The 16,279-nt window shown below is 39.8% G+C and overlaps 1 protein-coding gene and 1 long non-coding RNA gene across 3 annotated transcripts in view; one reads left to right on the plus strand and one right to left on the minus strand.

Annotated features, from left to right (window-relative positions):
* AK4 (adenylate kinase 4) overlaps positions 1–10,850 on the minus strand; it is a 38,880-nt gene extending 28,030 nt beyond the window's left edge. Inside the window, exons 1-2 of one of the 2 annotated variants that reach the window (XM_058174568.1) lie at positions 10,553–10,850; positions 9,544–9,694 (exon numbers count right to left, since the gene is read on the minus strand). In XM_058174568.1, coding sequence (XP_058030551.1) covers positions 9,544–9,688 — 145 coding nt within the window. In that variant the 5' untranslated portion in view covers positions 9,689–9,694; positions 10,553–10,850. Of the gene's footprint in view, positions 1–9,543; positions 9,699–10,552 lie in introns of both variants that reach the window. The other variant, XM_058174569.1, reaches the window with a different exon arrangement.
* Positions 10,851–10,959: 109 nt separating this feature from the next.
* LOC131194027 (uncharacterized) lies at positions 10,960–16,120 on the plus strand. Its single transcript, XR_009154093.1, has 4 exons — positions 10,960–11,080; positions 13,327–13,436; positions 14,999–15,098; positions 15,787–16,120. It is a non-coding gene; the product is annotated as an uncharacterized LOC131194027 (long non-coding RNA).
* The last annotated feature ends 159 nt before the right edge of the window (positions 16,121–16,279 follow it).

Raw genomic sequence — 16,279 nt, forward strand, 5'->3', positions numbered from 1 at the left:
TGGTTATTCGGGTTTTCTCCCGCGTAAAATTGGAAGTGTCTTGGCGACGTTTCGACGAAGTCTCATTCGTCATCTTCAGGCTTCAGCTTCGTGCTTCTGGGAGCAATTTTACACGGAGAAAACCCAAATAACCAAAGACCTATATATATATATATATATATATATATATTTGTTTTCTGAGGTTTTCACGGTGTTTGTATATAGGTCTTTGGTTATTGGGTTTCTCCCGTGTAAAATTGGAAGTATCTTGGCGACGTTTCGACGAAGTCTCATTCGTCATCTTCAGGCTTCAACTTCGTGCTTCTGGGAGCAATCGTCGAAACGTCGCCAAGACACTTCCAATTTTACGCGGGAGAAAACCCAAATAACCAAAGACCTACATACAAACACCCGCGAAAACCTCAGAAAACATATATATATATATATAAATGATAGCGAACCTGTGGCACACGTGCCAGAAGTGGCATGCAAAACCATCTCTCCAAGCATGCCAGTTGTCGCCCGCTGCTCTTCCGGGTTCCAGTACGCATATGTGGCCAGCTGGTCTTCACGTGGGTGGGAGTGTCGGAAACCAGAAGAGCAGCTCCCTGGCATGCATGTACACTCCAGGAAACTGACCTTCCAGTTTTCGGCACACACATGCGTGCCTGCCAGCTGGTCTTTGGGCATGCATGCATGCCAGAACTTGGAAGAACAGGTGATTGGCACACATACACACACTGGAAATTGGAAGCTTAGCTTCCTGGCACGCACATGCGTGCTGGGGAATTGCTATTTCCGGTTTCCGGTGCTCCCACGTGTGCTCCCATTTCAGCACTCGGCACAGAAAAGGTTCACGAACACTGATATATATAAAAAAAGGAATGTAAGCTGTATGGAACAGAATAAAAAAAGAATGTTGATACAGAGTGTCACAGATATACGCAGAGCAGTTTTTCTAAAACCTCTGGGGAATTCTAGGATTTAAAGTCCAGCCATCTTAAAGTCACCGAGATTGGAAACACTGTTCTACATATATCTATGACATGTGGATAAAAATGCACAGGAAGAAATAGTGAATTTAGTAGATTTACTTAATTTCCTTTTTTGCCATGTATCCTGTTTTTCTAATTTCGTTTTCCCACTAGTCCTGACTTGCATTGCATTAAAACTGCTTGCCCAAAAGGTAAATGATATGGCAGATTCGTGGATAGATAAAAATGTAGAAATACACTGTAACAACTATGTCTCTCCTATGATGAGCAAAACAGCATTTCAGACAACTGTTATTTTAAAAGTTAAAAACATTGTAGCAATTCTAGTTTTTTGTCTTAAATATATAATACAGTTTTGGCTCCATTGTGACCTAGTCTAAAATCTTCACGGTAAAACATCTTATTTCCTTTGGGGAAAAATCAAGAGCGAGCTACTGATTTAACAAACTTGTACATTAATAACCATTCGTTATGGTTAATTCAACACCAGCCAAAGTAAATAATGCACTAAGAATGTTATAGCTCAACTATCAAAATCAGTCACTCATCCTGGAAGTCACAATAAAGATTCTTGATGATGTTTACCAGTAATGTTCTGGTGGGACTAAAAGAAAATATTTTATAATGGTAATTTTAGATCTTACAATTTCAAAATGGTGTCCTAATAAACCATTACTAGATGAAAATTTAAATACACATACACACACAAATTTCAAGACTGAAACTACATTTTTTTCGTTATGGTCACAGACCAGCAAAGAAATTACCATTAGTCACTTCCTCTACATAGATGACATCAATCTGTATGTTAAGAGCGAACAAAACATTGACTCACTGATCCACTGACACAGATCAATAGTAAAGATATTTGGATGTCATTAAGACCATGGGGTGGAACTACCAGCAGGCCAAATGTTTACGGAGATTCTCAGTCATCCAGGTCATAGTTGTCCCAAAGGTACTTTTGAAAGAGGCAATTGGACTTTCTGGTTAAAAAAAAGAAATTCCCATTGCTTCTTGAAAAAGCACCTTTGGGGTGCCACATAAGCAGACATACAGACTAACTACAAGTACCTTGGTATCCCACTGTCACATGTGAACCCCAATGAAGAGTCAATGAAGATAGCAACATCCATGAACCATCAAAGAATAAAACAGATCAAGAAAAGCTCTTCCTCTCTAAGATCTAACAGCAAACAACACAAAATACAAAACACCATCCCTAAGAAGTAGCTCCTTTCCAAAATAAAAATAAAAAATAGCCGTATTAATCTCTTGTAGCAAGACCAGCACATTTATTGTAGCATCAGCTTTTGTGTATCATAGCATATTGCCTCACTGTATGGACTATAATCTTAAGAATATAGATATACATAGCCATTGCTGAAAAAAGGAAAGGGGGGAATGAAAATGGAGAAATGAGAGACAGAATTAGGTATAGGAGTTCACTAATTGAGCAGTACCTCTAAATGATTTAAGCAGTTTTCCAAGTTTGCAAATACCTTGGATATTAAATTGGGCCAATGTTGAGATATATTCCATTTTATTATTGTGCTTATAGGAAGTCTTTAATACACAGATTTATAATGTGTATTATGTCCATATGCATGTAGAAATCAAGATTGAACTTGGCATTATTATAAAATAGCAAATGTCACTGCAACCAAAAGATAAAACTCCAATAATTTGCACAGAGAGAAAGAGATTTATATCTTTTAGTTACATTTGCTCTTTTACAATAATTTTAGTTACATTTGCTCTTTTACAATAATTTTTATACACAAAAAGAGAAAGAGACAGAGAAAAGTCTACACAAATTTGGTTTGAGCACAGAGGTATAATAAATCAAACAGCAGATGCTATTCAGCCTCAACTTTTGGCTCCTTGAAAAAGGTCAAAAAGCCATGACATTAAAACTTTGGATGTTTTTATATACAGCCTATCAAATGAAATGAAGCCTGAATTTATTACCTCTCACTTCTATAATTCAAGGCCAAGAATGTTCAACAACAGAATATTGGTGTATGAAAAATTGTGTAAAGTTTAAAAACAAATAGATCTCTTTCCAAGATACCTCACTGGTGAAGGAACCTCAAGGAGGAATCAAGTTACAACAGCAGCTCTGTCTGTCAGAATAGGAAATGGGATAGAATTATGGCTACCGAGGATGGTGTTAAAAGCAGTAGTAAAAGATTATGCTTTATTTAACCAGAAAAAACAATATATAGCATAACGTCTTGGTGTCCTGATGTCAACGTTTTATTTATTTCCTGTCCAAGTTCAAGTTCAACAAGTCCAAGTTCAACAAGAATTCCAGCATGCTTTTTTTTTCTGTTCCAGAAAGAACGGATGATAAAGCAGCTTTCTATAAGTTGGGTGCACGATGTGATCTGAACGGTTGTGGCTTTTGTGTGAATTTGACCATTAAGACTTGTAAACTACCAGTTCTAAACTTAGTGCAAAACCGGCCAATTGTGTTTTCTTCCATTTTCAAGCAGGTCACAAGTTGGCCATGCACAATAAGAATTTCTTCAAATATTCCTGATCATCCAAGTTTTCTGGATCGCACAAGTGCTTTTATCTGACTGACATTGCCAATGTAGCTTATTGTACGAAGAGGGCCCTCTATGTAAGCTTCTGATAGGATTCAGAGGTGCTTCAGAACTCATAGGAACAAGCATCTCTCTACTATTCATTAAAACAGCCTGCCCACACAAACTTTTTAAAAGTTTGAAATTGAGAAGTTGACACATCAAAGTTAATATATATATATGCTTTAAGAGCAGCTTTTTCCCCCAGTTCCTGATGGGGGCTACTTTCATTAGAAAAGTCCAAAGCATTTCTCCCAGCTCTAGCTACTACTTTCATCTCTTTGAGATGAAAGAATGAATTAAATTCACTTCCTTGCACAATTAGCAAAGAAGATCACTGTAACTCGGAAACAGATACAGTACCCAAGGGTAGAAAAACATAATTTACAGAACTTATGAGAGAAAAACAAGTGGTTTGGTCTAAGTCAGGGGTGTCCAAACTCGGCAACTTTAAGACTTCGTGGATTTCAACTCCCAGAATTTCTCAGCCAGTTTGGACACCCCTGGTCTAAATCAGGGGTCAGCAACCCGCAGCTCTGCAGCCGCATGTGGCTCTTTCATCCCTCTGCTGCAGCTCCCTGTTGCTGGTCGGCTCCACAATTGATAGGACTTTCAGTTAGGACAGGTAGAGGAAAAAGGACGCCACACTAGGAAGACACACTATGGTGGGGGAATCGGACTTCCGTCAGCTCCAGAATTGAATGGGGGGCTTCAGGTTAGGACCTTTGTAGCTCTTTGAGTGTTTAACGTTGCTGACCTAAAGACATTGGCTAGGGACTGATACATCATGAATTTGAGTTCTGCCTTAGGCACGAAGCCAGCTGGGGGATTTAGGGCCAATCACTTTCTTTCAGCTCTAGGAAAGCGGTAATAGCAAACCACTTCTGAAAAACCTTGCCAAGAAAACTGCACAAACTTGTCTGTATAGTTGCCAGGAGTCAGAGTTATTCAAAACCACCAAAAATAAAGAAAAAGAAAAAAAATGTTTTGTTTTTGCTAACAAGTTGTTTATTGAATGTTAAAAATATATTTTTATTACTAAATGCCAATGCTCCTATTTTATTTTATCCCCCTACTTAATCAGTCTTACTTAAAGCACCTGGACATTCAAAGGTCAGTAAGACCTGCGTGATTTTTTTATTCCAGCTTACTTCAATTAATTGTACTGCACTTAATTAAATACTACCATTACCACTCTGTCCAAACCAGTTGGCTATTCTAGATTGGATACTAACCAATAACTAAATAAAGATTTAGTTAAGAAAATGGTAGTAGCAGCTGAGCATACAACTGATCGCTTAGCAACCATTCAAAGAAAATGACCACCATAAAGCTACTTACCCCCCAGTTTTAAAGTTCAATGTTACTCCCCCTGCAATCACATGACTGAATTTTGGATGCTTGGCAACCGGCCCACATTTACAGCACTGCTGTAATCATGTGACCACAGTTTACAATGATTTTGCAAGAAACTGGCATTTACTTCCCAGCGCACAGTGAACAATGGAACCTCACTTAATAACCAGAGGACTAATGGTAGACTAATGGTAGCATTATCCTGATCCTCAAAACATATATTGTAATAATTCATGGAAACTATAAATAAGATGTTATAGCATGAGAAACTAGACTAAAAAGTTGCACAGCCCTGTAAAATAACACTAGGGGGTTCCTAAAGAGGAATGGATATATAACCTGATTGTATCCTTTTTGTAGTCGATGTGATTCAAGGACTTATGATGCAACAATTTGACCTGCAACTCGCAAGATTTCGAAACATATCAAAGTGATATGTATTAGAACAGTAGTAGTGGGTTCCACTTACCTTCGCTACCGGTTCGGGATGTGGTGCTTCTGGGGATGCGCAGAGTGACCATGATGATGTCTGGGTCACTTGCCACTACCCGTTCGCCCGAACCGGGGCAAACCAGTAGAAACCCACCACTGTAGAATAGGCTTGTCAAAATGGCAGTCCATGGGCCAGATGTATCATGCACAGGTCACCCCAGCTCCACAAAGGCAAAAAACATTGTGATACTCATGATAAATCACATGACACGATCGAGTTTGACACCCATGTATTAGAAGTTATGGATTTATTCTAAAGTACTAGAAAGAGCCACTATCTTCTCTGCTTTAAGAGATCTAAAATGGACAACTAACATCAAAAACATCATCAAAAAAGGACAACAAAGAATGTTCTTTTTGCGCCAACTCAGAAAGCTCACACTGCCCAAGGAGCTGCTGATCCAGTTCTACAGAGGAATTATTGAATCTGTCATCTACACCTCTATAACTGTCTGGTTTGGTTCTGCAACCCAACAAGATATTCATAGACTTCAGAGGATCATTAGAACTGCAGAAAAAACAATGGCTACCAACCTGCCTTCCACTGAGGACCTGTATAATGCATGAATCAAAAAGAGGGCCGTGATAATATTTAAAGATCCCTCACATCCTGGAGATAAACTGTTTCAACTTACTCTCAAAAAGACGCTATAGAGCACTGCACACCAGAACAACTAGACACAAGAACACCATCACTCTGCTAATCAAATAATTCCCTCAACACTGTCAAACTATTTACTAAATCTGCACTACTATTAATCTTCTCATCGTTCCCATCACCCATCTCCTTCCACTTATGACTGTATGACTGTAACTTTGTTGCTTGTATCCTTACGATTTATACTGATATTGTTTCCTGATTGCTTATTTGTAGCCTATGACTATCATTAAGTGTTGTATCATTAAATATTAAATTTGTACCCTATGACTATCATTAAGTGTTGTAAGTGTTGTACCTTGATGAAGGTTATCTTTTCTTTTATGTACACTGAGAGCATATGCACCAAGACAAATTCCATATGTGTCCAATCACACTTGGCCAATAAAATTCTATTCTAATTCTAATTTTGAATACTATACCAGAGGTCCTGAAAGCTGATTTGCTAAATTAGTGGCCACAGAAAGTGACAGCAGCAGCAACCACATCTGATCTTGTTTTCTAAACCTAAATGCAAGATGTATGACAGTAGATTAGATAGGTCATCTTCATACTAATAACGAAATTCATACTTCAGGAACCATGCGCCCTTCTACTTATCACAATGTTTGACAATTGCATTTTTCCAAGAACGGTCTTCACTGTATTTTTAATAGAATATCGGCTAATCAAATGGGAAACACTAATGCTGCTTAAGAGAATCAATCATTTGTACATTCAATAACATGAACAAGTAAAATTGATGGTAATGTCAGGAGACAAGAATATTGCACCCCATAGACAGTCAAAATGACAGCAGTTGCAAGCCTAACAAAGCTTTGGATGCAAAGCACAATTTTAGCACAGGTAGTCCTCGACTTAACAACAGTTCACTTAGTGACTGTTCTTTTTTTTTTTTTGTTTACATTTATACCCCGCCCTTCTCCGAAGACTCAGGGCGGCTTACAGTGTATAAGGCAATAGTCTCATTCTATTTGTATATTTACAAAGTCAACTTATTGCCCCCCCAACAATCTGGGTCCTCATTTTACCTACCTTATAAAGGATGGAAGGCTGAGTCAACCTTGGGCCGGGCTCGAACCTGCAGTAATTGCAGGCTTTGTGTTCTTAATAACAGGCTTTACCAGCCTGAGCTATTCCGGCCCCTGTTCAAATTACAGTGGCACTGAAAAAAGGGACTTAGGATCATTTTTCACACTTATGACCTTTGCAGCATCCCCATGGTCATGTGTTTACATTCGGATGCTTGACAACTGACTCACATTTATGACAGCTGCAGTGTCTGTGGGTCCTGTGTCCCCCTTTGCAACCTTCTGACAAGCAAAGTCAATGGGAAAACCAGATTGACTTAACAACAGTGTTACTAATTTAACAACTGCAGCAATTCACTTAACAACTATGGCAAGAAAAGTTGTAAAATGGGGCAAAACTCATTTAACTAATGTCTCACTTAGCAAACATAAATTTTCGGTTCAAGTGTGGTCGTAGGTCGAAGACTACATGTACACATTACTATCACTGTATATAATTCTAGATAATTACAAAAGAAGAAAGTGTCAAAATAATAGCTTCTTACAAACTAAATTAAATCTGGTTGCCCAAGCAGCAAATCAAGGATGGCATGAAGCCCTAAGGCAGTTCTAAAATGCAGAGTCATAATTATTTGTAACACAAGGAAAGAAAAATGATTCATCGCATAGTAAAAGACTAATCATGTTAACTATATTAAATCAATTTGTTTCTAATTTAATCCAATACAGTATTTCCCTTGTCCACCTACTTTCTGGAACACAACTTTTAAAATGGAGCACAAAAGTCAAGTAAGACTCCAGATTCCAAAGGGCTCTTTAACCATGTATTTGCAATAAGCATCTATATTTGCTTGTTGTAGTATGGCTAATGCTACAGTGTTGCAGAAATCCAAATTCCAAAGAAGAGCACACACAAAACCGACAACTTTGACAGCCTGAATTATAATCCTACCAGGGGTGAAATCTACTTACCTTCCTTACCGGTTCGGAAGTGCATGTGCTGCCTGCGCTTATCACACATGCATGCAGACCTTCTGCTCATGCGCAAAACCTTCTGTGCATGCGCAGAAGGTAAAAAACACATTACTTAAAACCAGGAAGTAATGACACCCGGGCGGGTGGGCGGAGCTTTGCTCCGCCATCGCAACCAGATCGCTGAACTACCGGCCATGATCGCTACCGGATCGCATGATCCGGTCTCATCTGGGAGCATTTCCCCCTTGAATCCTACCCCCCACTACTCAGTAGTAGATCTTGCTGAAATAGTAGGGTCTATTCTCTAAATGACAACTGGGACCAGCAACTTGGTCATTAAGCAAAGTGATCACTAGGTGAAATCATGACAGTGTTTATAATCCTACTTCAACTTTACTTTACTTTATAGAGCTGCAAAGATTATAAACAGAAAGACTGTGTCGTAAAGTTACTTTTTTAAATCCAAAATTGTTCAGTGAGACTGTAGCAAAACAAGACTATCTGTTGTTCTCCTAGTTATTAGAAATACTAAATGCCTAATACTAAATTGTCTGAAGTAACTACTGGATTACTCAGATTATTTCTTCCATGTTTCAAAATTACTCTGAAAAATATGCATGTACTGGATTACTTGGATTATTCCTTCCATATTTCAAAGTTACTCTCAGAAATATGCATATACAATTATCTATTTTCAAAAAAGTTACTTCATTTAGACCACAATCTTACATGTGCATATATAGTGCTGTACTAAACCCTATTAAGCTCAACAGAGCTCACTTTCAGAGAAATGGGTGAAGGATTGTAGCTAATTCTAACAGTCCAATATATCTTAACTTTGTAAGTATCTCCAGAAAGCTTTATTTAAAAGAGTGAAACCGGTCAAGTACACACTGTCTTAGCAAGAAACACAGAACCTGTTGTTTTATTAGCCTATTACTAGATATGCATGAGTCAAATGCATCTGTAGGAAGGCACAGGATATATAACACACAATGCAACTGATTCTACCCTGCTGTAATGCAGGCACTTCGGATCAAAGCATTTAAAACCAGACAGACCAAGTGTTATTCCATTCCCCTTTATAAGTTCCTAGAGTACCATTTTTAAAATCTTTATCTTGCCTGACTGGTATATTTGCCCGAGATCCTAATTTGCCAATACTCAAAGCATAGACCGTAAACAGCAGACTCAAAAACTCTTTAAAACGGCACACACCCGCTATCTCCCTCCCTGCATCCCCCCCAAAAAAACAAAAAAACAGGCCAATCCGTTTACTCCTTCCAAGTGCTAAGATCCACACGCACTTTTTTTTTTAGAACTCCGTGCAGATTCGGTCTACCGCCGGGGGTCCGATCTGCCCGAAATTCTCCTGCATGCAAAGAGACACGTACTGGAATACCAAAAGAAAAAGCAAGCAAGCAAGCAAGCCGAGAAGAGGCCCGTCGTCTCTCTCAGCCACTTACCACTGTTCGCCCCGATGTTCTCCCGCAAAAACTGCCCGCTGGAAAGATGCTTGAGGCCAAAGCTCTTGGCGATCCTCTCGCACACCGTTCCTTTGCCGGATCCCGGGGGACCCAAGACGACGGCTCGCAGAAGCTTGGAAGCCATTGCGATCTAGCTAAGGAGAAAAGAGTCAAGAGTCAAGCGCCGGGATTCCGATTGCAAAGGAAGACGGAACCCGGCACCCGGGCCGACGGCGAGATAAAAACAGGAGCCCCCCCCCCCCCACCTCACCCCGCTTCCCAAGACTCAAGTTTCTCCTAACTTCCCCTTTATTCCAAGCCAGAGATCCGTAAGACCACCCGGCGGGTTTTAAGTTCCCGCAAGCCTGGCATAGAAAGGGATCGGGATCTGGTAGTTGGAAGCGAGTATTATTTCGATGGCGTTGACGAAGCTAAACTTTTCTAATTCGCCACCTCCCTTGTCACCCCTGGACACCGAAGAGGAATGCTTGCCCCACAGCGGCGGGAGCGCGGAAGGCTGAATGGTGGTTTGTCACTTCCTGACCCTTTCCCCCCCACCCCACCCCACTCTCAGCCCAGCAAGACGCGCGTCTGGGAAAGCCGAAGATCGAGGTGGAAAATGTTGCAAAGTTTAAGGAAGAAGGGGTCCGCCGGGCACTTTCTCTTGAGTTGCAAGTGAGCGAGTTTCTTCCCCCCAAAAAAAACCAACAACAACAACAACAACTCAAGCCTCTGAACCATCGGACCTGTTCCCTTGCAAGTCGCAAGAAAACTTTCTTCGGAAAGGAAAAAGGGGAAAAAAAGGGGGGGGAGAGCAAAACGCTGAAGTTACAAGCACCGGGCTTCTTGAGTACCCCCGAACCCAGAGGGTCAGATTTTGCGGCTCCCGGGCAAACTTTTAAGGACCGATTGCTATCTCTCGTGGACTCGGATCAGCCCTTCGCAAAAGGCACACGCCCGATTAGAAAGAGCCCTTCTGCTAAGCAGAAGAAACAACCGACTCACTCACCCCTGCTTCTCTGAGCAACAGAAAGCAAGCGCACAGATCCTAAGAAAGTGGGGTGGGGGTGGGGGGGTAAAAGAATAAAGTCCGCAAAATGGCGTTTTTTAAAATAGTCGACCGATTGTTTCACATATTCGCGATCTTCGTCCGTTCGATCCAAAAGAAAAAACGAGACTTTCTCAGTTCCGCCTGCGCCTTTAAGAGAAGCGAGAGAAAGAGAGCGAGCAAGAGGCTTCGCAAAGGCAAACTGTTCCCAATTACTCTGCCCAATTGCGCGCAGCGGCAGCAGGCGCTTCGGTACATCGTAAGGAGGGGAGGAAATCCCACCAGTTGGAGTCAACAGCAAACCAACTCCGCCCCCTCTTAAAGCAAGGTGTCTTGGGTTTTGTAGTCCTGAACGGCACTTTGTCGGGTGCTTTTCAGTAAACCTTGCCGCTTCGTTCGACTACGGGTTCCAGAAAGCCTTACCAAGCTGAATCGCGAGCCACCCTTTTCCATCCACCTTGTCATAGGACTGGATGGAGAGGCTGGAATGTAGGTGTAGTTGGGCCATGCAAGGGGTGGGGGGGGGCGGTGTCAGGATAGGTGCTGCTGTGTTATAATGTTGCAAACGTTGGAGGAGATGCGTATGTGGGAAGGGGAGGGGGGTTAACCAGGCAGAACTGAATCAGACGTGAGCCTCGTATTTTTAAAAAAGCATTATTTTATTTTATTTTATTTTTTTTAAAAAACCTTAACCCTGAAATGTTCTTCCTCAAATAGCCTTTCCCCCCACCTTCGTCATTTTTCCCTTTTTTGGGTAAAGTATCTGAAATGCATTACTGTACTGGCAAGGAAATGGAAGGAAGTGATGTTTAATGAGAATGAATAGGGAGTCCAGGATGATTGGTGGAAGCGTGTTTCTTAGACGTGTTTCTATAGAAGCGTGTTTAAACCTGTTTGCTTTTTCTATAAGGTGATTTCCAAAGTTTGCAAAGGGACAAAAATGTAGGTGTTTGCTAGAGAATGTGAAGAAACTGTTTAACACTTTTAGAGGCCAACCTCCATCTTTGTCTCTGAAAATATAATCCAGATTGATTCTTTATTGCACCTTTATTAGTTTATAAGTAACTCAAGGCAGCAAACATGCATAATATCTCTTCCTCCTATTTTCCTCACAACACCAGCATAGAAGGTGGGTTGGGCTGAGTTAGAATAACTGGGCCAAAGGCACCTACCTGACTTTCATGCCTAAAATAGTGTAGGAAGTTAGCACCCATCCCTCTCCTAGAAGAATGAAATATTTTAGAAAAAAGGCAGAATATTATATTTCTGTGGATGAGAAATAGAGAAACATGTTTTAAAGACAAAGCAGCTTCCTGCAGCTTCCTGCCTCCCCCAACCTTTGTCAGTGGGCCAGAGGCAGAAACTCATTCTCCCCACCTTTGTCAATGGACCATCATCTGCAACACAATAGGACCCCACATGGCACCTGGAAAGATTACATCAGCCAGCAAGGCTAGCTAAGACTCCCACCCCCTAGGAGTCTGACAACCAATCAGGATACTCTTCCTGTGCCCCAAGAAGTTCAAAGCTCAGAGAAAACATAAAATCAAGGCATGCTCAGTATCTCGTCCCTTTTTTGTTCAGGAACTCAAACCATGTGAATCTGTTCACCATTAAACCATCTTTCCAAGCAGTCTCCACGTTTCCAGTGTCTTTTTCCCCACTTGGAAATGAACCCAGATGGACATTTCTTCCAGCAATAGAATAGAACAGAATAGAATAGATTTTTTTATTGGCCAAGTGTGATAGGATATACAAGGAATTTGTCTTGGTGCATATGCTCTCAGTGTACATAAAATAATTTCCATACGCTATCATTAAAATCTTTGGCCACCTAATGAGAAGGAAGGACTCACTAGAGAAGAGCCTAATGCTGGGAACAATTGAGGGCGAAAGGAGAAGGGGATGACAGAAAATAAGGTGGATGGATGGAATAACTGAAGCAGTCAGTGTGAGCTTAAATGAACTCCGAGGGGCGGGGATGGTAGAGGACAGGAAGGTCTGGAGGAACGTTATCCATGGGGTCATGATGGGTCGGACACGACTTCGTGACTAACAACAATCATTAAAATCAGATTTTTTAAAAAACAAATGGTAGACTGTAGGGACTCAAGTTTTTTCTTTCTGCAACTTTTACAAAAATAGTACTTATCCATTTAGCATTCTCAAACATTGTGTGAAATTCTAGCTCTTTTGAAAAATTTATAATGTGGGGGGAAGGTGGAAGGAGAAGTGAATGGCCAGTAGCAAGGTGGATAGGCTCAGTTACAGCAGTAATGGCTGTGCTGTTGGAAGACCTGAAGAGCCAATTGGGGACAGATTTTCCTGGATAAAATCTATCTATGAAGTCTTTAGGAGGCATGTGGTACATAATCAATTCACAAATTTAGGAACTTCTTCCTGCTTTCCAAGGACATGCCCAGATTCTATTTCAACCTCCTCTTCAGACCTTTCTTGTCAATTATTAGTAAAACGTTGGTAGTATATATCAAGCTATCAATGGTAACTACCAGAAATAATGTCTCATTTCCAATTTATCAGATCCATGCCTTCATTTGGTGATTGATTAGCTTTACCACTATACCTGAGATTATTTATCAGAGCAAAAGGACCTAAAAGAAATTGGTAGTGGCTTTTTTTTTTAGTCCATTTTTGAATCAAAGCCACTATTATATGTTTAAAAGATGGTTTAACTTTCCCCGCTTTTTTTTCCCCTTTACTTGCCTTTGGTAAAGATGTGCATTGAAAGAAGAAGAAGAAAAAAGATGCAGTTATAAGAATGAATCCCTTTGTTGAACTCCAGTTGTCTTATCTCCGTGTCCCATATGGAAGCTGAAGGAGAAAGGTAACTTCAAATTCATACTCATTGTGTCAGAAGTCACAGTAATCTTTGAATTAGGTTAGTTGCTCAATCATTAACTTTGAATACTCTTGAATTTAGGATGAAGTTCTTATATGCCGAGAGTTCTATATCTGTAGTGACTGAACAGACCTAATGTATTAAAGGAAGAGAAATAAGTTTAAGATGCTTATCCTTGAAAACAACCATCTAAAATAAGACTTCATGTTCAGTCTTGTAGAGCTATTGGTCATGTAAAAATGTAAGATTTTGTTCTATTTTTTTTATTTATTTATAAAGCAAAGGATTGCAGCCTTTTAAAAAGCACTTATATTTTTGTTATACAGGTAGTCCAACATTTCCGTTAATTGAGACATTTGTTAAGGGAGTTTTTTTTTTGTTTGTTTACATTTATACCCCGCCCTTCTCCGAAGACTCAGGGCGGCTTACAGTGTATAAGGCCCACTTTACAACCTTTCTTCTCACAGTTATTAAGTGAATCACTGCAGTTGATAAGTTAGTAACCCGGTTGTTAAGTGAATTTAGCTTCCCCATTGACTTTGCTTGGTCAGAAGGTGGCAAAAGGTGATTACATGACCTTGGAACATGGCAACGGTCATAAATATGAACCAGTTGCCAAGCAACTGAATTTTGATCACATGATCAGCTGCAAAGATCATAGCTGTGAAAAATGGTCATTAAATGGACCACCTGTACTTACAGTGTTTTTGATAAAGAGAATTTGGGCCTTGGAATGTAGGATTGACTCACGTATATTGTTCATAAAATAAATTATGATAGTAAATAATGGTAGACCATGGATCTGTAGCTATAACCTGACAATCATGGTGGATATAGTGGTTTGATGATGCACACAAGCTTGGGTGGTAACTGAAGCTAAATTGTAAAGCTTCAGTTCGTCTTATTTTAATCCCACCTTTATTATTTTTATGACTAATTCAAGGAGGCAAACACACATATCCTTTCTCCTATTTTCCCCACAACAATAACCATGAATGTGAGTTGAGTTGGGTTAAGAGAGAGAGAGCAAGGGACTGGCCTAAAGTCACCCAACCAGCTTTCATGCCTAGGGCAGGATTCATAGTTTCCTAGTTCCTAGTCCAGCGCAAAACCAAACTGGCTCTCTTATTCCAGAAATCATACTCACTTCATTTCTAGCCTGGTGACTTCACCACCAGACCAAAGTGGCTCTCTACAGTTCTTGCTGTTAATTTTCCTGTTATAGTTCCTACTGGAAAGGTAGCACTTATAAGAGTTTATTGCTTTATAAACTCCTCTCATAAATTGATTCTAGATAAACATTTGGCAAGCTGACAAGTGTCAAGGAGGTTATTGTCTAAACTCCCATTCATAAAATAAACAAATGGCTCAAAGTTCCATTAAGCCAAGCAGGGCAGCCCCATGTGTGTTTGTTCTAATCAGAACAGAACAGAATAACAAAATTGGAAGGGACCTTGGAGGTCTTCTAGTCCAACCTGCTGCTCAAGCAGGAAATCCTACACCATGTCAGACAAATGGCTATCCAATCTCCTTTTAAAACCCTCCAGTGATGCTGCACCCATAGCTTCAGAAGTTTCCACATAATTTCCACCGATTGTTCTTCCTGTCCGGAAATTCCTTCTTAGTTTTTGGTTGGATGTCTCTTTGGTAAGTTTCCATTCATTACTTCTGATCCTTTACATTTCATAGTCTTCAGTGAGTTGGTGTTTGTTTGTTTGTTTGTTTTCAGATTTCTTCAATTTACAGTATCTTCTACAGCAGGGGTCACCAACCTTTTGGACCTCAGGGACCACCAAATTCATAATTTTAAATCCTGCGGGCCACTAATATGAATTTTAAAAAAAAAGATAAATAGCATTTAGTGCAATATAAAAATGCAAATAATCTTTCTGTGGATCACCAAAATTTTCTTGCGGACCACCAATGGTCCACGGACCACCAGTTGGTGACTGCTGTTCTACAGTATTTTTATATTGTGCTAATTAGTAACGATCTATCACTCTGCTGTAATAGAAGGCTTTCTGACTTTAATAGACAGTGGACTATTAAAAGGAGTGACAAATTCCTAATTATATGTAAAATACTTCATATGCTGGTGGTAGCCAAGTGTAATAAGCTAATTTTTATTGTTAGTTGCAAGGTCATGTCCGACCCATCGCGACCCTATGGGGTTTTCATGGCAACGATACTGGAGTGGATTGCCATTTCCTTCTCCAGTAATAAGCTAATAATCATTTAAATAAAAATGTATCTAATATTGAATTTGCCGCAATGTATTCTAAGAGTTGGTCCCAAGAATATTTGCTCACAGCTTTGGTAATTCTTGTTTTTGCAGGTTCAAGCTGCTATTCATTGATAAATGGAAGCAATTCAGGGACAATGTGTGTATGCGCGAATGGGGCAGCACAGCTGGCTGCCATCCCTGAAAATTTCCCCTTTTCCCTTGTTCTATAACTTTTGAATTATTTCTTTAAGGACTTTTTCACGCACCTTAAAAACAACACAAAGGCAAGTAGATTGGTTAATAGGAATTAAAGAATTGATAATCAATTAACAAGCAGGATTGAATAATTTTATTAAAATATTTTAATATTTTAATCCATCAAGTGGCTCATCCAATTATTGTTGCTAAAGGTTTGTGAGGATGTTATTTTTTGTATTAAGGTTTTATCCTGGAGTCATGCAGAGTGAGTTTGGCAACCATACAGCTTTTCTTAAATAAATAGGTATAGGAAGGGGAGGTTATATGATCTGAAAAAAGGGAACGAAACAAAAAATATTGGTAATCAAAATTGTTTATTATAAGGATTTTTTATAAGACATGTACA

The sequence above is a fragment of the Ahaetulla prasina genome, chromosome 3 (genome assembly GCF_028640845.1).
Source record: "Ahaetulla prasina isolate Xishuangbanna chromosome 3, ASM2864084v1, whole genome shotgun sequence".
NCBI lineage: Eukaryota > Metazoa > Chordata > Lepidosauria > Squamata > Colubridae > Ahaetulla > Ahaetulla prasina.